This window comes from Aegilops tauschii, chromosome 6, assembly GCF_002575655.3.
Source record: "Aegilops tauschii subsp. strangulata cultivar AL8/78 chromosome 6, Aet v6.0, whole genome shotgun sequence".
In the NCBI taxonomy this organism is placed as follows: Eukaryota; Viridiplantae; Streptophyta; class Magnoliopsida; order Poales; family Poaceae; genus Aegilops; species Aegilops tauschii.
The window spans coordinates 14,175,155-14,200,345 of record NC_053040.3 but is presented as its reverse complement, the minus strand read 5'-3'; the positions used below and the strand labels follow the sequence as shown (position 1 = coordinate 14,200,345).

The 25,191-nt window shown below is 42.9% G+C and overlaps 1 protein-coding gene across 3 annotated transcripts; it reads left to right on the top strand.

Moving 5' to 3' along the window:
* Nucleotides 1-483: 483 nt before the first annotated feature.
* On the top strand, nt 484-10,303 carry LOC109751797 (serine carboxypeptidase-like 11). 3 transcript variants are annotated; one of them, XM_073500850.1, is made up of 13 exons: nt 484-692; nt 762-907; nt 1,004-1,203; nt 4,137-4,239; nt 4,321-4,358; nt 4,472-4,573; nt 4,685-4,768; nt 4,947-5,099; nt 8,188-8,259; nt 8,358-8,479; nt 8,664-8,777; nt 8,939-8,984; nt 9,794-10,303. In XM_073500850.1, the coding sequence occupies exons 1-13, from the start codon at nt 523-525 to the stop codon at nt 9,875-9,877; spliced, it is 1,434 nt and encodes a 477-aa protein (XP_073356951.1). In that variant the 5' UTR covers nt 484-522; the 3' UTR covers nt 9,878-10,303. The 3 variants fall into 3 exon arrangements, with proteins under 3 accessions (XP_073356951.1, XP_020166277.1, XP_020166275.1); XM_020310686.4 differs by having other exon boundaries at nt 485-907; XM_020310688.4 differs by lacking the exon at nt 4,947-5,099 and having other exon boundaries at nt 484-907.
* Nucleotides 10,304-25,191: the final 14,888 nt, after the last annotated feature.

Below are 25,191 nucleotides of genomic sequence, written 5' to 3'. Positions count from 1 at the left end.
AGTCTATTCTAACCTAGTCTATTTTCAGCCGCGGCGGAGCCCCATCCCCATGACATGTCTTTCCTATGTTCGGCAGCGCCGCTCTTCGGACTACCGTGAGCCCCGGGCAGATATGCTTCAACGAATCGTAGCCTCCACTTCCATGAAGTACGGATCAAAGTTGATTTTTGGGGCAGGAAGATGGTCATCATGGCCTTTCACTACTGGGAAAAGGCTTATAGGACCGCCTCAACTGAGTAGCAATCCTCATAAACAATGTAATGGTTATTATAAATGAATACATTTGCGGTTTTCTTTTAAAAATATACTGCAAAATATTTCTAAGGATTCTAATACTCTAAAATTTGTTTGAATGAAAGGAGCCCTTGATCTGATCTGTGATGTAGACCAGCTGCCAGACAATTAAAATATAATAAAGCCCGCGTGTCACGATCAGTTGGATGAACGGACGGAGGTTGCTCAATAATAAGTTGGAAACAGGGGAAGTAGCTGAGCGAAGTTTTCTTGGGGAAATTCAGTAGCATGGAGGCGCAACTGTCTCGGCCCCTGATGGCACTGCGGCTCATCTTCCTCCTCTGCTTCTTCTCCGCTCTGGCACGCTGCTGCCGTTTCCTCGCCGCCGAGGCGGCTCCAACGCTGGTGACCAGGCTTCCAGGGTTGGATGGAGCCCTCCCGTTCCGGCTTGAGACCGGGCACGTGTTCCTGGTCAGGCACGTACGTTCTTGGACACACTGCAAGCAACTGCACTTTGTCCATGGCAGGTACGTGATCGTGGACGAGGAGAAGGGCTCGGAGCTGTTCTACTACTTCATCGAGTCGGAGGGCGACCCACGGCGCGACCCGGTCGTCCTCTGGCTCACCGGCGGTGACCGCTGCAGCGTGCTCCGCGCGTTGCTGTTCGAGATAGGTCCGTGATACGACTACTTTGTTTCTCTGTCTCTCACTCGCCGGCGGTTTTCCCTTTCCTTGTATTGGTTGAGTATAAAATCAATTGCGTTTGCAGGCCCGTTAAAAATAATTGGCGAGCCCTACAATGGTACCATACCACGGCTGCGGTACCATCCTTACTCATGGACCAAAGTTGCCAGCATCCTGTTCGTCGACTCGCCCGTCGGCGCCGGGTTTTCCTTCTCCAGGAATCCCACAGGCTATCATGTTGGAGAAGTCTCTTCTTCGCTGCAGCTCAAAAAGTTCCTCACCAAGGTAGGAAGTACTTTTCTCCTCGGAAATCCTAGAATCTTCTCCGGACCCGGCAAGATTGCAGCCAGCCTCAGTAAGTTATTCTCAAATCTCAAATTGGTTGGTAGCTACCACTTGGCATGAGTGATAAGCTATATCAGAAACAATGAACAAAAAAAATTAATTTGCTTGGTAGCTCCCATCCTAACTTCAATTGCACAAACGCCTGTCGGACGGCGAAAGGCCCAAATTATTCTCGCCTGTGCGTCAGTGCGGAGATGCAGCACGGGTTCTCTATGATCGGGCCACAGTGATATCAGGTGGTACAGTGCAAGCCACGGTGCGGTCCAACATGCTACAATGCGCTGCACTGATGAGTTGCTGGTTCTTTCTTCTTCTTCTTCTTCTTCTCTGCAACTTGAACACGTCCTATTAAAAGCTTTGTAGTCTAGGAAGTAGTACAAAGTTTGAAACCTAACAACAAGTACATGAAACTGACGAAAACTAAGCACTTTCAAAAATGTAATCTGACAACTAAACTTTTTTTTAATTTGGCAATCAAGTACCTAATAATCCGACAACTAAGCATGCGATTAAGCACTTCGTATACAGTTATAATCTAGCAGCTAAGTATGCTTAAAATCTGACAACCAATCATGTTTAAATCACTGAAAAGACAAGTATTTAAAATCTGACAACTAAGCTTTTATGATCTGCCAAGTAAGCACCTCGTAATCTAGCAACAAAGTAAGTTTAAGTCCGGTAAGTAAACACTCTATTATCTGGGAGTTAAGCATTCTCAAATCCAACAACAAAATACTTGTAACCTGTCGACTAAGCATGTTTAAATCATTCGCCAAAAAAAACTAAGCATATTTCAAATCTGACAACTAAACACTTTTTAATCTGAATTATTAAGTATTTGTAATTTGGTGATCAAGCAGTTAATAAACTTAGTATTTGATTGGAGTACGCTGTCACATCCTCATGCACAGTGTGGACGTAGTTGGGACCAGCAGAAGCCAACCTTTATTCGGCCTAGTAGCCGCAATTATTCCTGGTTGCGGGTGAGTACTAGTCACCTCGTATTTTAGGTCATATTTTAATCATGATTTTGAGTAATAAAATATAAATTATACATAGCAAAAATAATATTGTTGAAGACTACAGTTAAATAGGAATTCAACAATGTAATTTTTTGTGACATGTATTAATATTTTGCTACTGAAACATGTGCTCAAACTTTGGCCCAAAATGCGACGTGGACTAATAAACCCAGATGAAAGTAGTATCATCCGACAAGAAACAAGGCAGTTTAAAATAAGACCCTAACCAAACAATAGTTTACGGACTAATCTCTGACTCTTGAAAAGGGGTCTCCAAAGGCAAAAGGAAAAACGCAACTGGATCAACACGATTGCCGAAAGGATTCAACCTTGATGACGCCGGGAGGGAACCACTCAGACCTGCCCCCTCCTTGTTGGCTCCTCAGTCAGGAGGTAGAAGAACGGATGCCCTCCGGCCAGAAAGATCAATGGCGTGCCGATGAAGGCCGGCACAATGATGAGCTCCAATCCCATCTGCAAATTTTAATTCCCCGCTCCTCCCCTCTGTTGTTAGAGTTATACTGATGATGACCTTTGGCCTTTTGGCATCCTCTTGTACATGTATATATACTGGCTTTGGCCTCCTAGTAACACAAGTTGCATCATAACATGGTATCAGAGCCCGGGTTTAGGGTATTTTTTGATCTACCACCACCTCGGTGGCTACCAAAGCCGAATTCAAATCCGTCAAGCCATCCCACTCCAGTCGCCATGGCTGCAACCAACTCTAGGAAAAGAAGAAGAACCAGGAATGAATCCGGTTTACTGAAGAAAAAAGATAACATAACTATGCACATGACGAGGTATGGGCCTTCCTCCCGGAGCTGACACACACACACACACACACACAGAGAGAGAGAGAGAGAGAGAGAGAGAGAGAGAGAGAGAGAGAGGCCAAAATCCGCTGCTTGCTGCTTTTGCTTCGACCCAGATCGCTGCTGCAGGGGAAAGAGAGGGGAAGCCTCCCGAAAGAGGCCCTAAACCGCCACACTCCAATTCTAATAACCGTTGTTTATGTGGCAATTGGTCATGCAAACCCAATCTGTGAGCAACATCCTTTGGTTAAGGGGTTTTATGGACCCCAACTTTTCATATAGAGGTTATATACAAGTGAGCCCAAATTAGTTTAAGGGGTAAAGGTGATTTTTTTTGTACGAAAACTTGTTGCTATTTATACGTGGGAAACATACTAGAGGACAAAGGACAACATGAACAGTAAAACATTAAAAAAACATTATTTTTTTAGAACATTCATATTCACGAATAAATGACATGTATTGTGATCCTGGTAAAAAAATAACAAACATGTGCTTAAAAGAGGCTATTATCAGAGCACTAGTTTTTTCCACAGGTGGCAACATTTGCATTTTTGCATGAAAATTTGTAGACACCCAAAAGAATACGAACAAAATATGTCTATTTTCCCCGATTTTTTAACACAGTACAATCACAAATGCTCACATACACTGACCTCTATAAACGCACATACGCACACCCTAACCCTAGGAGCACCTTTGATATGTTGAGCCGACACAATATCTTGTGATTGACGAAGTCACCACAGGCGCCTCGTAGTCGACGGGGACGTCTCCTCCCACTGAACGAACATCGCCTAAAAAGCAGAAATGAATCCAGAAAAATGCGTGAACCAGCACCAAGTGTAAGACTTGAACTCTAGTGGGTTGGTTCCACCACAAGAATCATAACCTTCTGAGCTACCCTCAGTTTGCATTTTCCTCAAATTTTTTGACAATTGCAAAAATATTGAATCACTTTTGAGGTTCCAACAAAGAACACACACACGATTTGACTGATTGTTTGTTACAATTTTGTATTTATCTTCGGGATCAGTGGTCCACTGAGCATCCATATTACATCGCAAATCATTTCTACATCGGAGGAGACTCGGCCGGTGGAAAGATCGTTCCATTTCTCGCGCAGAAGATCTCAGAAGGTACATTGTTACCGTGACTCAGTTTAAGGTGTTTTGGAAAGGTGGATAGTTTATTCATAGTTCAACAATATGTTGTTTCAGATATTGAAGCTAGGGTGAGGCCGTTAATTAATCTTAAGGTGCACTATATGCACACAATATCTATTCCATTATAGCTCTCAAGTCACGAACAACTTTAGCTGCAATAATCTGATTGTGACCACAGTTTGTATTTGATTTTAAAAATGGTCAGGGCTATCTGGTCGGCAACCCGGGCACCGGTGAAAGCATCGATTTTGAATCGAGAGTGCCATTTCTTCATGGAATGGGAATAATTTCAGACCAGTTGTACGAGGTGATTAATTATACATGGCTCCAACACTGCTCACCTATGGACCCGCAGCCTACAAGTTTCGCCCGTAGGTGGCTAGTTAATTCTGTGTCCATGTGTTTGCATGTGACCTAGACGATAATGGAGCACTGCCATGGGGAAGTTTATACCAACCCCAAGACTGCGCTTTGCGCTCAAGCTTCTGACAGGTTCGATCGAGTAAGGATTAAACTACTTGAACTTTCCCGCCTCTTCATTTCTACATAAATTATTAAGTGAAAAGTAAGGATACTAATTTCCTGTCTCAAGCATGTCACTCTCCACTGTTTGACTCGTATGGTTGACACATCGTTATGCCATCTTGCTTTTGAAGCAACTAATTGATGTTTCCCTGTAGCTGTATGATGAAATCTATCGACCACACATTTTGTTTAAAAAGTGTGTCTATGCGTCTTCCGGAACAAACGACGGGAGCATAGAAAGAAAGATCCTAAAGGAGGAAGCAGGAGTATTGAAACATCCACCTCCTCGTCTTCCAATGGATTGCCATGTAAGTCCTTCCGAGTTACTACCTCCGTCCTGGTGGTTTATTAGTCCCCTCTGTATTCTGTGTCAAACTTTGACTTTAAATTTAACTAACAAAATGCTAATGCATGTCAGAAAAGCAATATAATTGAAACTATGTTCAAATATGAATCCAACGATATAATTTTTAGTGACATGCATTAATATTTTGTTAGTTAAATCTCTAGTCAAAAGTTGACACAAAATATAAAGGGGACTTATAAACCAGGATGGAGGTAGTAATTGTATGAAGACCAGATTACTCTCAATCTCTCTCCTCACGAATCCCCTCGTCTTCCGATGGATTGCAAGTATTATCCTCTCAATCTCTCCCCTCGCGACGCCTCCCCAGGGCGCCGCTAGGGGGCGATCTCAGCGCCACCAGAAGCCAAAAATGACACGGCCTCTCCTCCACCGCAGCCACCGGCTTAGGCCGTGGTGGTGGCGGGCCCGACGCCGAAGGGGCCGGGTGCTGGATGCGACGGCGTCCTTCATGGATCGGCTGGGGCGAGTCCAGCGAGGAACACGTGCACAGCGGCCAAGGCGGAGCCCCTGGTCTTGCGGCGGCGGTGCTAGCCCCCATGGCCACTGGGAACCGACCGGTTCTCTGCCGATGGTGGGCATGGCGGTGGCTGTGGATCTGGATCCCACCCAGATCCGTCGTCTATTCTTCACGTGGATGGCCGGCGGCGTGATGAGGGCTCCGGTGAGGGGATGGAGGATCTCTGTCGGAGTACCGACAGCGGCATACGTCTCCACACAGTTCCAGCTAGCCGCGAGATCGAGATGACACAGCTTCCGGTGAAAATTTTGTCTGACTACGGTCTTTGTGGACGATGGCGACGTCTCTGACGTCATTTCCTTCTCGAGGAATCGTCGTTGCTGGTCATGTCAACTTGATTGGGATGTTCCGGGGGGAATCTTAGATCTAGGTCTACCGGATCGAACGATGACGGTGCCTTCGGTATCGTCCTCCCTCTTAGGGGCATCGTTTTGGAGCAAGTGCTGGCTGGAGGGACAAGAGGAGAAGAAGTGTCATCTACCGCAAGGCTGACGGCGGATCTCGGCGGCATGGCGCTACGGAGTTTCGACGATGGTCGTGTGTGGATGGATACGTGCAGGATGGTGGAGTTGTCTGGCATCATGGTGGCGTCGACTGCGGGCCTGGCAAGGTCGGTGCATCAGTACCTGCTCTAGAGATGGATAAGTGGAAGACGGCGGCGGCGGCCTATGAGAGTGTGCCGGACCGGTGTGTTCCCGAGACCCGGCAACATGCGGCTTGGTTGGTGCATCCTGCTTTAAATTTAAGGCATTGTGCGATGTCTATTTGGTATTCGGCTCAGACAATCGGCACCCCTTCATCAAGTGGATAGGAGTAGCGACAGATGTTGCCAAGATGGTGGCTTCAAACTTATTGATGTATTACTTTGTAAGGTCTTTGTGAATAATTATTAAAATGGTTGCATGCATCGCCTAGATGCAGAGGCCGGGGGTCATCCTCCTTTTGAAAAAAAATGAAGCCCAAATTACATCCAGATATTTCATTTGTAGGAATCCTTAGATCAAATGTTGCATTAAAGTTTATAAGTGACCCATCCAGTCAGTAGTTTGTAGGTGGTGTTGATCGAGTAGGGCATTTTGGAGACCAAGCTCCATGGAGCCCTTTATTTTGAATAATTTAAAATTCATAAATTTCAGTTTCAAAAAATTCTGAAAAAATTTACACATGTATGTAAAGATGTAAAGTGTATGTGTGAAAAATTTCAGGACGAAATGCCTTGAATTGCGATCTGTACAAAAAAACCAAAACCATGGACTTTATAGATGAACAGTACATATGCTAAAAGGCCCCATATTTGTCTTTTTTTGTGTAGCTCACACTTCAATGTATTTTGACCTGAAAATTTGCACACATGTACATTATGTATCTAGGTATATGTGTATTAATTTTCAGAATTTTTTTAAACTGAAAAGTTTGAGTTTTAAAGTTTTCAAATAAAGGCCTCCATGGAGCTCGGTCTCCGTTTGGCATTTTCGGTGTTGATCGATGATAAGTACGTGGTATATTGCAGAGAATTAAACTTTGGATTGTTGGTTGTTTCTAGGAGATGTTATATCAAAATATATAGCAAAATGAGTTGAGTCCATTATGTCCACAAATAAGGTACTCTCGGTCAACTGTACCGGGCCACCAGTTTGGTTGTATATGATATCAGATTATTATAAGGAACTAAAATTTAATTCTGAGCTGACTAATAGTTTGCGCGTTATATTAGAGCAGTATAAGGAACTGAAGTTCAGCCAAGTCGGTTGTTCGTTAATAGAGTAGGTCTGAACAATATGTTGTAAGTATGTGATGTTAGATTTGTATGTGGAGTGAAGGTTCATATTGTCAGCTGTTTATATTATCTGTATATCAGGCGTAAAATTATGAATATATTTGTAGTAGATTAGTATTCATAGTCCATAATATCCATGACCTAGTGATGTTTATGTACGATTATGAACATTGTTCGATTGTTCTTCATTAATAGTAAGAACCGCAGGATAATGTTTAGGTATATTTATGAAGATGTATCGGTTATGATATGTTTATGTACTCACTACACTACACTTGTGCAAATCTATTAGTTTTTATCTGCTTAGGTACAATTATTAAGATGTATCGGTTGTAATCTCTTCATGTGCACTTATGAAGATCTTCCGACAGTGATATGTTTAGGTATAGTTATTATCAACCACCAATTGTGATTTGTGTAGGTATAATTGCGGAAATCTATCGGTCACAATATATATAGTTATAGTTATGCAGATATATCGGCTGTTGTTCAATGACGAAAAGATGGCCCACCAGATTAACCGCCGGATGTTTTTCCTTTCAATGATATAATTTCTACCATTTCTCTTTTGTTTTTCCATATTGATTTTAATATACAATTGATATTGAAAGTATATCATGGATTGCACTTTGAGAACTCGCAAATACAAATAGGATTTTTTTGCCCAAAGCTTGTTAAATTGTTGTTACAACATCAAAAGTTGTTTTTAAATCAGGTTAATTTTTCCATCTACAGAACTATGGTACTTACCTATCATATTTTTGGGCTAACAACAACATCACCAGGGATGCCCTTGGGATCAAGAAGGTAAGCTACTAATTTTTCTCCTTGGGAAGAAATTTTATCTTGGTATTTACATCAAAATATTAACTCTGCTATCTTAACTCCATACGTCATTTACTTAGGGAAGCAAGGATGAATGGGTGAGGTGCCATGAAGGAGATCTACCCTATTCTTTTGACATCAAGAGCACAATAAAGTACCATCGTAATATGACGTTAAAAGGTTATCCTGCCTTAGTATATAGGTAAACGCTATTAAGGTCAAAAATTTACATCTTATAACAAATATTTGCTTTATACCACATGCTAGGCACAATTGTGCAGAACTGTATTAGCATAAATGCATCAAAATAATAGGAGATGCTCTCATTTCCATCTCTGATTTTCAAGTTGTCACGTTTTATAACCTCATCTATCTTCCTTGTATAGTGGAGACCATGATTCTGCTGTGCCGTTTCTGGGTACACAGTCTTGGGTGCGATCACTCAATTTCCCCATTGTGGACGAGTGGAGGGCTTGGCATCTAGATGGACAGTCCGCAGGGTGAGAATTCATATATGTGACGTTCTGTAATTAGTTCCACAGTTGGTGTTGTATTATTATTATTATTATTATTATTATTATTATTATTATTATTATTATTATTATTATTATATATTGCTTTGTATAATTCCATTTATATTTGAAATATAATGTCTCTGCAGATTCACCATAACATACACAAATAACCTGACGTTTGCTACGGTGAAGGTAACATGATATGTATCCCTGCCTTCGTACTAAAAAAATAGTCTCTGCCGGCCGGAGTTTGACATATACTCAACAGAATTGTCTCCAGATGAGATTCAGAATTGTCATTGGACCATTCAACTTGACTTCTTTCTTTGAGATTACAATTAGACATTTCTTGTTGAACAATTTAAAACATAATAAGTATATATATAATGCACTATATAAGCATATAATATGCGAAAATTCCAAACAGAGACCGAGCTCCATGGAGGCCTTAATTTGAAAAGTTCAAAATTGAAACTTTTCTGTTATAAAACATTCTGAAAAAAATTATGCATATACCTAGATACATAGTGAACATGTGTGGAAATTTGAAGGTCGGAATACATTAAAATGAGATCTACACAAAAAAGTCAAATTTGAGGCTTTTTAGCATATGTACTTTTCATCCTTAAAGTCTATGGTTTGATTTTTTTTGTGCAGCTCGCAATTCAAGGTATTTCATCCTGAAAATTTTCACACATATACATTACATCCTTGCATACATGTTTATTTGTTTTTAGAATTTTTTCAATCTGAAAAGTTTGAATTTTGAATGTTTCAAAATAAAGGTCTCCATGGAGCTCGGTCCCCAAAATGCCCTACTCTGTAATATGCTAATATGGTATAGTACTCCTAACACTGAATATTGCTAAATGCGCCTGTGCCACTTGGAGCCATTAAAAAATGAAGTACATTTGAGATTATTTCTTCTTTTTTTATAAAATTTCGGGACCTGAGAGCCAGAATGCATATTTTCTAACACATATTTCCTAATATACATATAGGGTGGAGGACACACTGCGCCAGAGTTCCAACCAGAGAGATGTCTCGCGATGTTCAGGCGTTGGGTTTGCCGTGAACCGCTCTAATTAATCTGCCTGATTGCCACATACCAGGAACCTACAGCAACAAGTATAGGCCCAGAGACAAAAGATTGCAAACTACTCCCTCCGTCTCGTAATATAAGATCATTTTGCAAGCTAAAATAGCTTACAAAGTGATCTTATATTGTGGTGCGGAGGGAGTAACTGGGAACGAGATGGTGTTGAAGATGCAAATACAACAAACATGTATAGGCCACACATGTCCGCCTTTCAAGTGCACACTGTGTCAAGCTAAAATGTATTGACATCCGGTGAGAAACAACCAGCATCAAGCGATGCGCTTCCTCCATGATATAGGAACAAGTGCCTCTCCGTTGAACCCACAAAAATATACTGAAAACCCAATCAGTTGATCTTCTCCAAGTGCCATTGACCAAAACTTTCACCATTATTTGTGCCAATGGTACGAAATTCAAGGTCTGTTGCACCTTTTCCATGGACAAACACCCTGAGTTTGTCTTCCCATGCCTCCGAAATGGTTGTATCCACTTTGGAAAAGGCTCCAAGTTTAGATGGGGGGTTAGCAATGTGAAACTCCATCCTCTTCGTGTCAGGCACCCTCACCAACCCGACACCCAGTAGAAGCAAGCGATATGGAATGCCCAATGGCTATTGTCGCGCAGCTATTGGGGAGATCCGTCGTGGCAGTCTGATTGCCGGAGAGGAGACGACTAGGAACCATGGGGACGTAGATGGAATGCGACCTCCAATAGTCGTGGTCGCCTAGCTAGGCTCAAGATTTAGACCGCCGCCGCCGTCGGCAGGAATACGGGCGATGGACTGCTACGCCGCTCGCATTGGGGATTTTTTGAGCCTGAGCTGCCACTCGCGTTCAGAGTAGATTGTAAGAAAACTGATAGGTCCGGAGGTACCTTTCTGCAAAGAAGAGCGCACACATCACTCCGCTAGAATCTGGTGCGTTCATGTTCGATTTGACAGCCCAGGAAGAATTTTTCTAATTTTTACCCATGAACCATTAATTCTTTTATGGTTCGTTCTAAGTTGCATTAAATACTCCTATTGAAGAAGCTTGGTGGGGGTACACGCAAGGGCTATGTCTCGTATATTGCGAGACGAGCTACCGTCTTATCTCTAGCGTTACCCCTAACGGGACGGACCAATGTAGCTTTTCTCGACCGGTTTTCGAAAGTGACAACTTTGGACCGGTTTTAGAAGCTTCCACGCATTTTTTTTCTTCTTTCATTTTCGTTTGTTTCTTGTATTGATTTTCATTTTTTGTTCTTTTTTATTCTTTTCAATCCCTTTTTCAAATAATGTTGACTTTTTAAATACATGTTGTACATTTTTTTATACCATGGGAACACTTTTTATATACATGCTGAATATTTCCCAAATACATGACAAATATTTTCTAAATTTATGCAAGAGATTTTCAGATACACCTTGAACTTATTTGGAGTACACACTGAACATGTTTTGAATACATGTTAAACATAAATGCCATAGGTACTTTTTTAAGCGAAAAACATTTGTTTTTCAGAATTTTCTAAAAATGTCATGAACATTTTTTAATGGTACAAAATGTCTTTTATGTTACATAAATCTTTCTTTACATTGTAGAAACACTTGAAAAAAAATGTTACGAACATATTTTTGGAATGCCTAATCATTTTCTAAATATCATCAACATGTTGTTGCATGTTATGGACAATTTGAAAATGGTGTGAACACATTGTTCAAACTGCATGAATCTTTTCCAAATGCGCCCTAAACATTTCCTTAAAAGGCAAGTAAATTAATTTCTAAAATATGTTTGCAAAATGTGATTATTCTCTAAATGCCATAAACATGTTTTTGAATGTTATATAGACATTTTTAAAATTGTGTGAACACATTTTTTACACAGCATGAATATTTTCCTAAATGCACGCTAAACATTCGCTTGAAACACAAGTAAATTAGTTTCTAATACATTTGTATTCAAAATATTTTCAAATAGGAAAAGAAAGAACGACCGTCAGAAAAAATAGACGAACGGAAAAGAAGTTGTGTGAAAACGAACAAAGAAGCAAATTGAATCGGCCCACTACGGTGACGCATCAGGTGTGAGATCCTTTTCATCAGTATTTGCGAACCTTCCCACGAAGGATTCACAGGTTTTTCTCGGAGGTATTCCTATCGGTCTTCCAGCATGATTTTGTTTGGTTTTCTCAGGTTTTTTTCTTTTTCTTTTTCATCTTCACCTTTTTTCTTGTTGTTTGCCTTTTTTCTTTTTCTTTATTTTATTTTATCAAATGCATGAAAACAATTCAAATTTGAAAACTATTTAAACTTTGAAAACTTTTCACAAATTCATGACCTTTTCCCAAATTTCATGAACTTTTAAAATACATGAACTTATTTTTGAATTTTGAATGCAAACCCTAGCGCCGCCTTGGGCAGCGGCTACCTTCACTACCCGCAGGATCTTTGATACCTCATACCCTGCCCAGTCAACTTCTACATGCGAAACCTGAACCTGAGTGTTAACCTCATAGCCGCCTTGAGCCGCCTGCAAGATCGCCAATCTCCCATGGCCAGCTCAGGCAACTCCATCCACACACTGAACCTAAACACAAACCTGAACCTGAGCACCAACCCGGGCGCTGCCTCACACGATCACTACCTTCAGAACATGCAGGATATTCGATATCCCATGCCTCGCCCAGTAATATCCTCATCCATGCCAAACCAGTGCGACAACCCTCGCACTGCCTCAGGTGCCAAACCCGAAAATAATAAAGGTATTTATGTCTGACAGGGAAGTTTTTTAATCTAAGACTTTTATGGTATGCTTTTTTGTTATTCAGTTGTGTGATCCTGCTATATGATGATTGATGATTTTACAGCTTCATCAAAATGAATGCTACGTCAGTTGATCTTTCGAAGGCAAGTTTAGAGTTTGACAGATTTCTTAACTGGTTTATTCCTACAGGAGCAATGAACGGAAGGCGGAACAATTCTAATATTGTTGTTCAGATTTCTGATTTTGATTTTGATGGTAATAATATTGCCCAGTCTCGTTATTAAACATTTTCTAGGCAACAATTCATTTAAATCTAGTTCCACTACCCTTGTCACTGCTGAAAGGATTGATATAGTTGACTAGAGGGGGGGGGGGAGTGAATAGGCAACTAACAATTTTTAGCTTTACTTTACCAATTTAAACTTTGCATCAAAGTAGGTTGTCTAGAAATGCAACTAGGTGAGCAACCTATATGATGCAACAACAACAAGCACACAAGCAAGCAAGGGAGACAACACAAATAATCTTGCACAAGTAAAGGCACGAGATAACCAAGAGTGGAGCCGGTGAAGACGATGATGTGTTACCGAAGTTCCTTCCTTTTGAGGGGAAGTACGTCTCCGTTGGAGCGGTGTGGAGGCACAATGCTCCCGAAGAAGCCACTAGGGCCACCGTATTCTCCTCACGCCCTCACACAATGCGAGATGCCGTGATTCCACTATTGGTGCCCTTGAAGGCGGCAACCGGACCTTTACAAACAAGGTTGGGGCTCTCTCCACAACTTAATTGGAGGCTCCCAACGAAACCCCGGAGCTTCACCACAATGGAATGTGGCTCCGAAGTGACCTCTTCCGTCTAGGGCGCCCAAGCACCCAAGAGTAACAAAATCCACACAAGAAAGTATGGGGGAATCAAATATCCTTTGGTGGAAGTGTAGATCTAGGTCTCCTCCTTTAATCCCTAGCAAATCAACGAGTTTGAGTGGCTAGAGAGAGACATCGGGAAAGGGAGCTTTAATGGCAGTAATGGAGGAGAGAGAGAGGCAAGAGGTAGGTGGGAGGAAGGAGAAGCACCTCCTTAAATAGGCCCCCCACAGATCCAACCGTTATGTGCAGAAATGCATAGGAGCGGTACTTCCGCAATAGACACCGGTACAACCGGTGAATGTGGGAAACCCCTGCTAGGGCACCAAGGCGGTACTTCCGGTGGCGCACCCGGTAGTACCGGTTTATCGGAATAAACCAAAACTACCGCACAACCACCGCTCAACTACCGGGCCACATACAGAAAGTAAACCCCTCAGGCCGGTAGTTGGAGCGGAGGTTGGGCCGGAACTACCGCTGGGCCAGCAGTCCCTGGGTGGTGGGGTCCGAGGCGGTACTACCGCCCTGAACACCGGTAGTACCGGTTTGTCAAGACAAACCGGAACTACCGTTCCACCACCGGTCTACCACCGTACCCGGTACAGAAGGGAGTCACCCCTGAGCGGTACTTGGAGCGGTGGTGAGACCGGAACTACCGGCCAGCGGTACAACCGCTCAAGGGAGCGGTACTACCACCATGGATAGAACTGCACAGGACAGAGGACGGGGAACCTCTCTGTCTTCAAACGGAGGGTATATGGTGGGTGCAAAGAACGTGTACGTGAAGTGATTCACCCAATACCTTCCGATGTGGATTCCCTCTTAATAGTACGGATATCCTATGACCAAAGGAATAAAAACGTCGGAAACTCCGTCTTTGATCTTTTCCGCATAGAGGGAAATCCTAACCGTCTTGCGCCACACAATGTGTACCTGAGAAAACTATGGCGCACGATTAGTCCACACGCGTGTTGTCATCATCACCAAAACCCTAAGGCAGAAGATGCCCTTACAATCTCCCCCTTTTTGGTGGATGATGACAACCACACAAGAAGTCCGGGAGTTCTAGAAAATAAAGAAGGGGCTCCCCTGAGTGTGAGCACTATTTAGAGTTTGCTTTTGGAATGCAAAGTGTGCACACTAGGATCAATGCTCCCCTGGATTTTATAGACCAACCGGAGACAACAAAACAATTACAACAAAACATAACGCAGTAGAGACAAGGATAAGGGCACCAACAATACATAAGCTCTATTGATAGATGAGTGCATAGATAAATAGATAAGGGACGCATGTCTTACACCATGCACGAGATCACAACACAGGATAGGTCCACAAGACACTAGAAAGAGCAACTGCAAATAAACTCTCAAGACCAACTGCAAATAAACCACCCATGCAACTCCCGTGACCTAATGGAGCTCTCTCCCCCTTTGGCATCAATACACCAAAAAGGAAAAGAGCGAAGCTAGCGCCCCGGGGCTCAGTAGATCTCCTCGCCACTTGCCGCAGAGCTGTCAGAGGCATTATCATCAACATCATCGTCAGGCTCCTCAGCCTCCTCAGACTCCTCAGACTCCTCAGACCTTGCAGTAGACGCCTCAGGAACACGGATAGAGGAGGAAGCAGGCGCTTCATCAGACCACTGACAGTTCTCCAAGCACCATGTATCCTCATGAGTGATGGTCTTCTCGGAGCCACTCTTCACATCTGGCACATTGAGGTGCCTCATCAACTGAATCTGCCTACGACGCGCCATCTTCTCAGCAACATGGGCCTTGTAGAGCTTCTTCTGAATATGAGTCTGCATGCAAAAAGTCTTCTTGATCTTGGAAGTCAGCTTCTCAACCCACGAGGGCTGGGCCCCAGGCTCTATCTCAAAGTCCTTGTCGTCCGAGGTAGCAAACACATCCTCCTGATTGCCCGAAGCAAAGCGAGGAGTCTTATGCTTCTTCTTCCTTAGCTCCTTAACCTCATGCTCCGTGAGGTTAGCAGGGGTGGTGAGAGGCTCTCCTGGCCTACGGACAACCCAAACAGTGTTCAGAAACTGCATCACAAAAGGAGCATAGATCGGTACCTTGCGGTACAACACCATATTGTACATCTCCTCCCACAACCACTTGGAGACATCAAACGTGGCACTGAATCCCCTCTTGGTCTTCATGGCCACAAGCAAATCCACCAGATAACCATAGATATCATCTCGGTTCCCAATCTTGGGAAGCAGCACACAGCGGAACACACGATGCATAATGTCATAGACGGGCAGAGGATCATTGGACTTGCCCACAATACCATGTCCTGGGATGTACAGAGGGGCAAGCTTTACCTTGTCCATGGGGTGAGCTCGGTCGTGAGGACGGATGCCACCTTGACCCTCCACCTCGGTATCCTCATAGCCAAGAGCATTGCAGAAAGCTCTCCACGGGACATGAAAGAACTCATCACGGCACATAAAGGAGAGGTGGCGCTCCTCATCAGAGCTGAAGTGGACTGTAGCATAGAACTGATGATGAGCTGCACATCGAAGTCACAATTCACGGTCATGAGCTTGATCAAATCAAACTCCTCACAGATCGCCAGAGCTTCTCCAAAGTAATCAAGGTTGTTCCTCCAATGATCGATGTCAATGGACCACATCTGGGTGAACTTGTTCTTGTGATGCTCGAAGATTTCTGACACAATCCTCATCTGTAACTCATTCCGGAACCGAGGGTTGTTCCAACGAGGATTCAATGCTGTAGTGTAGGGATCCTGGAAGCGAAACCTTTGCCAGTCCGGCATCTTCCATTTGGGCATTGGCACCGCAACACATTGCTTGGCAGCAGCAGACTTCTCCCGACGATTGGCCTTGGTAGGGATCACCACCTCATGGGAATCCTCATTGTCATCCGAAGGTTTGCCCCTACGGGCCCTCTCCTTGGTGTTCTGAGGCTTCCGAGTAGCACGAGAACTAGAGCCACCGGTATCCATGGGAGTAGATCGAAGACGAGGCGACCTCAACGAAGCGGATCCGAGGAAGGGTCGACCGATCCGGAGGGCCTGAGGGCGCTCCGGGGCGATGGACGGAGCAACCGGCGGCTAGGGATTAGAGGAGGTACGAGCGCGAAGGGGAAAAAGAAAACCCCTTCAGCCTGCGCCCCTTATATAAGCCCCAGATGTCAGCCGGTAGTACCGCTCCGAGGAGCGGTAGTACCAGTCCTGTAACTGTCCGGTGTTTGAGAGCGGTACTTCCACTCCAGACGCAGCGGTAGTACCGCTTCCAAAAACCGGTAGTACCGGCCAGAGGTACTAGTACAGGAAGGAGCGGTAGAATTGCTCGTGCAGGACCGGAAGTACCGCTGGGACTACACAACATAGTGGAAGACCGGTAGAACCGCTCTGACCACCGGTTGTACCGCCAAGTTGCAACAGCCCAAGTATAAAAAGGAGATCAAACTTGTGTACATTTGGAAAAGATGGCTTGGGATGAGAAGGCTTAGGACGGAAGCAAGTCACTATACTATGATGAAGAAGACTCTCAAGAGTGCAAGAAGCAAACAAGAAAAAACCACTCTTTAGAGAATTCAAACATCTAGGAGAACCAAAAGAGCCAGGCAAAAGGAAACACACAGCAAGGAAAAACACCTAAGCACAAGGGCGGTGGCCGGAGCCACCTATGTTTGAGTTAAAATGGTATGGCGTCGCGAAGAATTATCCTTGGGCCCATGACCAAAACTCGTCTTTGAAGCACAAGTACCATCAACAATGGCTAATGTGAAAGAAATGATCAATTTATGCATAATGGGGGGAGGAAGAGTTCATTGAGAGAACAATACCCCCCCTATGTCCATGCCTACACCTAGAGCAAGACATCATGTTGAGTATGGTGGGGTGTGCAAAGGTTCAAGCCACATTGCTCGAATCAATGATATTTAGCTCATGCCTTAACTCGCGAAATCTTGCTTCATCCAAGGGCTTTGTGAAAATATCTGCAAGGTTATCATGAGTGTTGACATAGTTGAGCTCGATATCCCCTCGCCTAATATGATCCCGGATAAAGTGATACCGAATCTAAATATGCTTCGTCTTGAAATGTTGCACCGGGTTGAGAGAAATCTTGATGGCATTTTCATTGTCACATCAAAGAGGCACTTTGTCACAAATGACACCGTAATCCTTTAAAGTTTGCCTCATCCAAAGAAGTTGTGCACAACAACTGCCGGCCGCCACATACTCTGCTTCGGTGGACGAGAGAGACACACAACTTTGCTTCTTAGAAGACCAACTCACCAAAGAGCAACCAATGAATTGGCACCCTCCGAAAGTGGACTTCCTATCCACTTTGTCTCCTGCCCAATCCGAGTCCGAATAGCCTACAAGCTTGAAGTTTGCTCCTCTTGGGTACCATAAGCCAAAGTTTGGGGTATGAGCCAAATATCGAAAGATTTGCTTGACCGCCACAAAGTGACTTTCCTTAGGTGCGGCTTGAAACCGTGCACAAATTCCCACACTTAACATGATATCCGGTCTAGATGCACAAAGGTAAAGCAAGGAGCCAATCATGGAGCGATATACCTTTTGATCGACCGCTTTACCATTGGGATCTATGTCAAGTGGGCATTTGACGGGCATTGGAGTGGAAGCCGGCTTGACATCACTTAGCTTGAATCTCTTGAGTGTATTTGGCTTGGTTGATGATGGTTCCTTCTCTTCGTTGCTTGACTTCGAACCCGAGAAAGAACTTCAACCCTCCCATCATGGACATCTTGAACTTGGAGGTCATGAGTGCGGCAAATTCCTCATTGAAAGCTTTGTTAGGGGAACCAAAGATAATATCATCAACATATAGTTGGCATACAAACAACTCCCCTTTGACCTTCTTAGTAAAAAGAGTGGGGTCGATTTTCCCAATTTCAAAACCGCGATCTTGCAACAACTCGGTAAGGTGGTCATACCACGCACGTGGGGCTTGCTTAAGGCCATAGAGTGCCTTATTGAGTTGATACACATGATCGGGAAAATAGGGATCCTCGAACCCACGGGGTTGCTTGACATACACCAACTCATCAATAGGACCATTAAGAAAAGCACTCTTCACATCCATTTGTTGCAACTTAAAGTTATGATGAGAAGCATAAGCAATCAACAACCGAGTGGATTCAAGGCGAGCAACGGGAGCAAAGGTTTCACCGTAGTCGATACCCTCGACTTGGGAGTAGCCTTGTGCTACCAAGCGAGCCTTGTTGCGAATGATAATTCCATGAGCATCTTGCTTGTTCTTGAATATCCACTTTGTTCCAATGACATTATGGTTCCTCGTTGGCCTTGGCACCAATCTCCACACCTTGTTGTGCTCGAAGTTGTTGAGTTCTTCATGCATGGCATTAAGCCAATCCGGATCCTCGAGCGCCTCATAGAACTTTTGGGGTTCAACACAAGAGACAAACGCGTGATGTTCACAATAGTTTGCTAATTGTCTACGAGTGCTTACCCCCTTTCTTAAGCTTCCAAGCACATTTGTCATGAGATGATCTTTGGTGGATAGCTTGGATGCAATCTTAGCGGCACGACACTCCAATTCCTCCTTAGCAGTGAGTTGAGGAGAGGAAACTTGATCATCTTGAGCGTCGTCTTGAGCTTGTTCTTGATCTTGAACTAGATCGGAGGAGAGAACTTGATCTTGGGCATCACTTGGTGATTCACCACCATCGTGAGGTTGATCTTGCCCTTGATCTTGTTCATTTGGTTGAGGGCCTTCACTTTGTTCTTCGGAAGCATGTGGGTCTTGAGTTGGTGATGGTTTGATAACCCACAAGTATAGGGGATCGCAACAGTTTTTGAGGGTAGAGTATTCAACCCAAATTTATTGATTCGACACAAGGGGAGCCAAAGAATATTCTCAAGTATTAGCAGTTGAGTTGTCAATTCAACCACACCTGGATAACTTAGTATCTGCAGCAAAGTATTTAGTAGCAAAGTAGTATGATAGTAGTGGTAACGGTAGCAAAAGTAATATTTTTGGTGTTTTGTAGTGATTGTAACAATAGCAACGGAAAAGTAAATAAGCGAAGAACAATATGTGAAAAGCTCGTAGGCATTGGATCGGTGATGGAGAATTATGCCGGATGCGGTTCATCATGTAACAATCATAACATAGGGTGACACAGAACTAGCTCCAATTCATCAATGTAATGTAGGCATGTATTCCGAATATAGTCATACATGCTTATGGAAAAGAACTTGCATGACATCTTTTGTCCAACCCTCCTGTGGCAGCGGGGTCCTAATGGAAACTAAGGGATATTAAGGCCTCCTTTTAATAGAGTACCAGAACAAAGCATTAGCACATAGTGAATACATGAACTCCTCAAACTATGGTCATCACCGGGAGTGGTCCCGATTATTGTCACTTCGGGGTTGCCGGATCATAGCACATAGTAGGTGACTATAGACTTGCAAGATAGGATCAAGAACTCACATATATTCATGAAAACATATAGGTTCAGATCTGAAATCATGGCACTCGGGCCCTAGTGACAAGCATTAAGCATAGCAAAGTCATAGCAACATCAATCTTAGAACATAGTGGATACTAGGGATCAAATCCTAACAAAACTAACTCGATTACATGATAGATCTCATCCAACCCATCACCGTCCAGCAAGCCTACGATGGAATTAGTCACGCACGGCGGTGAGAGCATCATGAAATTGGTGATGGAGGATGGTTGATGATGACGATGGCGACGAATCCCCCTCTCCGGAGCCCCGAACGGACTCCAGATCAGCCCTCCCGAGAGGTTTTAGGGCTTGGCGGCAGCTCCGTATCGTAAAACGCGATGAATTCTTCTCTCTGATTTTTTTTCTCCCCGAAAGCAAATATATAGAGTTGGAGTTGAGGTTGGAGGAGCTCCAGGGGGCCCACGAGGTAGGGGGGCGCGCCCTCCACCCTCGTGGACAGGGTGTGGGCCCCCTGGTCTTCATCTTTTGCAAGGATTTTTTATTATTTCCAAATAGGCGTTCCGTGGAGTTTCAGGTCATTCCAAGAACTTTTGTTTCTGCACATAGATAACACCATGGAAAGTTTGCTGAAAACAGCGTCAGTCCGGGTTAGTTCCATTCAAATCATGCAAGTTAGAGTCCAAAACAAGGGCAAAAGTGTTTGGAAAAGTAGATACGATGGAGACGTATCAACTCCCCCAAGCTTAAACCTTTGCTTGTCCTCAAGAAATTCAGTTGATAAACTGAAAGTGATAAAGAAAAACTTTTACAAACTCTGTTTGCTCTTGTTGTTGTAAATATGCAAAGCCAGCATTCAAGTTTTCAACAAAGATTATGACTAACCACATTCACAATAACTCTTAGGTCTCATTTTTACTCATATCAATGGCATACTCAACTAGCGAGCGATAATAATAAATCTCGGATGACAACACTTTCTCAAAACAATCATAATATGATATAACAGGATGGTATCTCGCTAGCCCTTTCTGAGACCGCAAAACATAAATGCAGAGCACCTTTAAAGATCAAGGACTGACTAGACATTGTAATTCATGGTAAAAGAGATCCAATCATAGTCATACCCAATATAAATTAATAGTAATGAATGCAAATGACAGCTGCGCTCTCCAGCTAGTGCTTTTTAATAAGAGGGTGATGACTCAACATAAAAGTAAATAGATAGGCCCTTCGCAGAGGGAAGCAAGGATTTGTAGAGGTGCCAGAGCTCGATTTTGAAATAGAGATAAATAATATTTTGAGCGGCATACTTTCATTGTCAACATAGCAACCAAGAGATGGCGATATCTTCCATGCTACACACATTATAGGCGGTTCCCAAACAGAATGGTAAAGTTTATACTCCCCCTCCACCAACAAGCATCAACCCATGACTTGCTCGAAACAACGAGTGTCTCCAACTAGCAACAGTCCCAGGGGGAGTTTTGTTTGCAATTATTTTTATTTAGTTTGCATAAAGCATGGGACTGGGCATACCGGTGACCAGCCATTTTCTCGTGAGTGAGGAGCGGAGTCCACTCCTCTTGAGAATAACCCGCCTAGCATGGAAGATACGGACAACCCTAGTTGATACATGAGCTATTCGAGCATACAAAACAGAATGTTTATTTGAAGGTTTAGAGTTTGGCACATACAAATTTACTTGGAACGGTAGGTAAATACCGCATATAGGAAGGTATAGTAGACTCATATGGAATAACTTTGGGGTTTAAGGGATTGGATGCACAAGCAGTATTCCCGCTTAGTACAAGTGAAGGCTAGCAAAAGACTGGGAAGCGACCAACTAGAGAGCGACAACAGTCATGAACATGCATTAAAATTAATAAACATTGAGTACGAGCACGAGTAGGATATAATCCACCATGAACATAAACATCGTGAAGGCTATGTTGATTTGTTTCAACTACATGTGTGAACATGTGCCAAGTCGAGTCACTTAAATCATTCAAAGGAGGATACCACCCCACTATACCACATCACAACCATTTTAATAGCATGTTGGAACGCAAGGTAAACCATTATAACTCATAGCTAATCAAGCATGTCACAAGCAACTATGATCTCTAATTGTCATTGCAAACATGTTTATTCATAATAGGCTGAATTAGGAACGATGAACTCATCATATTTACAAAAACAAAGAGGTCGAGTTCATACCAGCTTTTCTCATCTCAGTCAGTCCATCATATATCGTCATAATTGCCATTCACTTGCACGACCGAACGATGTGAATAATAATAAGAGTGCACGTGCATTGGACTAAGCTGAAATCTGCGAGCATTCAATAAACAGGAGAAGACAAAGCAATATGGGCTCTTGGTTAAATCAACAATAATGCATATAAGAGCCACTTCAACAATTTAATCATGGTCTTCTCCTACGACCCCAAAAGAAAAGAAAATAAATAAAACTATTTACACGGGAAAGCTCCCAACAAACAAAAGAAGAACGGGAAATATTTTTGGGTTTTCTCTTTAATTATGACTACTACAGCAAGAAAAGTAAACTAACTAAAAGTTACACTAATTTTTGTTTTGTTTTTCTTAAAGTTTATTAAACACATAAGAAGAAAGCAGTAAAAAGAAAATAAACTAGCATGGATATTACAGTGAAAGAATATGAGCACCGACATCTAGTAATGAGTGTGTGAACATAAATGTAATGTCGGTGAGAAACACGTACTCCCCCAAGCTTAGGCTTTTGGCCTAAGTTGGTTTATTGCCAAGGATGGCCTGGCAGATATCCGTAGTTGTAGCTGGGGTCGTACTGAGCTGCGGCAGTTATTGCCTCCTGAGCTGCAGCATGGCGGCGAGCTGCCTCCGCCCTCCTCTCGTACTCATCTGCCTCCTCTCTAGTAATAACATATCTTCCTTTTGCGTGAAGATGAAAATTCAAACCTCCTCACAAAGGAACTAGTGAGATAGTGATACTGGCGGCATTTGTCTGCCTAAAAGCTCACAAGATTAGCGTTACGCAAGTATGTGTTAAATTCTTCTTTGATTCCCGCCCGATCCATAAAATTTTCTGAAGGCCATTCACAAGGCCGCACTGGAGCGTCCCTTGGTGGCTCCTCATCAGCATCACGCATTGCAAGCCTGGGTCCTTGCTTCCTTGAAGAACCACCTTGGAACATTTTCCTAAGCATATTTCTTCCTCTGAAAAATTTCTGAAATTTTTAGTAACTTCAAATAAAAGTGAACCAAACTCCACAAAATTGATAGCAACTACTCCTACAAGTGCCTAGAGACTATATCATTCATTAGAACTACTTGGAACCATATAAATTTGACATGTAAGCTCAAGAACATGGTCACCTAGGCAGCACAAATTTGCAATGAATAAAGCACTAGAAGAAAAACTAATTGGACCAATGGAGGAGTCACATACCAAGGAACAATCTCCCCAAGCAGTTTTGTGAGAGGTGCCTTGAGCAAGGAGATCGAAAATCGCAGCAAAATGAGCTAGAACTCGTGCTTGAGCTGGATATTGGTGTTTGTGGGAGGAAGAAGGAATGTGTGGGTGCAGGAATGAGTGGAGGGGGGCCACCATGGGCCCACGAGACAGGGGGCGCGCCCAGGGGGTAGGGCGCTCCCTCCACCCTTGTGGCCAGGTGCTTGCCCCTCCTGCTGTGTTCTCAGTGCCAGATATTCTCAAATATTCTAGAAAAAGTCATATTCCATTTTCAGGGCATTTGGAGAACTTTTATTTTCGGGGTATTTTTATATTGCATGGATAAATCAGGAAACAGACAGAAAAATACTATTTTTACTTTATTTCAACTAAATAACAGAAAGTAGGAGGGTACAGAAGGTTGTGCCTTCTAGTTTCATCCATCTCATGCTCATCAAAAGGAATCCACTAACAAGGTTGATCAAGTCTTGTTAACAAACTCATTCCGACTAACATGGAACCGGAGAAATTTTGAATAACACTATGTTACCTCAACGGGGATATGCACATCCCCAATAATAAGAATATCATATTTCTTCTTGACAGTAGGAAGAGGAAATTCAAAACCTCCAAAAATAATCGATGGAATTTTTCCAATAGAATTTATACTATGAACTTGAGGTTGTTTCCTCGGAAAGTGTACCGTATGCTCATTACCATTAACATGAAAAGTGACATTGCCTTTGTTGCAATCAATAACAGCCCCTGGAGTATTCAAAAAGGGTCTTCCAAGAATAATAGACATACTATCGTCCTCATCAATATCAAGAATAACAAAGTCCGTTAAAACAGTAACGTTTGCAACCACAACAGGCACATCCTCACAAATACCGATAGGTATAGCAGTTGATTTATCAGCCATTTGCAAAGATATTTCAGTAGGCGTCAACTTATTCAAATCAAGTCTACGATATAAAGAGAGAGGCATGACACTAACACCGGCTCCAAGATCACATAAAGCAGTTTTAACATAGTTTCTTTTAATGGAGCATGGTATAGTGGGTACTCCTGGATCTCCTAGTTTCTTAGGTATTCCACCCTTAAAAGTATAATTAGCAAGCATGGTGGAAATCTCAGCTTCGGGTATCTTTCTCTTATTTGTAACAATATCTTTCATGTACTTAGCATAAGGATTCATTTTGAGCATATCAGTTAATCGCATACGCAAAAAGATAGGTCTAATCATTTCAGCAAAGCGCTCAAAATCCTCATCATCCTTTTTCTTGGATGGTTTGGGAGGAAAAGGCATGGGTTTCTGAACCCATGGTTCCCTTTCTTTACCGTGCTTCCTAGCAATGAAGTCTCTCTTATCATAACGTTGATTCTTTGATTGTGGGTTATCAAGATCAACAACAGGTTCAATTTCTACATCATTATCATTACTAGGTTGAGCATCATCATGAACATCATCATTAATATTTTCACTAGGTTCATGTTCATTACCAGATTGTGCTTCAGCATCAGAGATAGAAATATCATTTGGATTCTCAGGTGTTTCAGCAACAGGTTCACTAGAAGTATGCAAAGTCCTATCATTTTTCTTTTTCTTCCTTTTAGAAGGACTAGGTGCATCAATATTATTTCTCTGAGAATCTTGCTCAATTCTCTTAGGGTGGCCTTCAGGATACAAAGGTTCCTGAGTCATTCTACCAGTTCTAGTAGCCACTCTAACAGCATAATCATTTTTCTTACTATTCATTTCATTGAGCAAATCATTTTGAGCCTTAAGTACTTGTT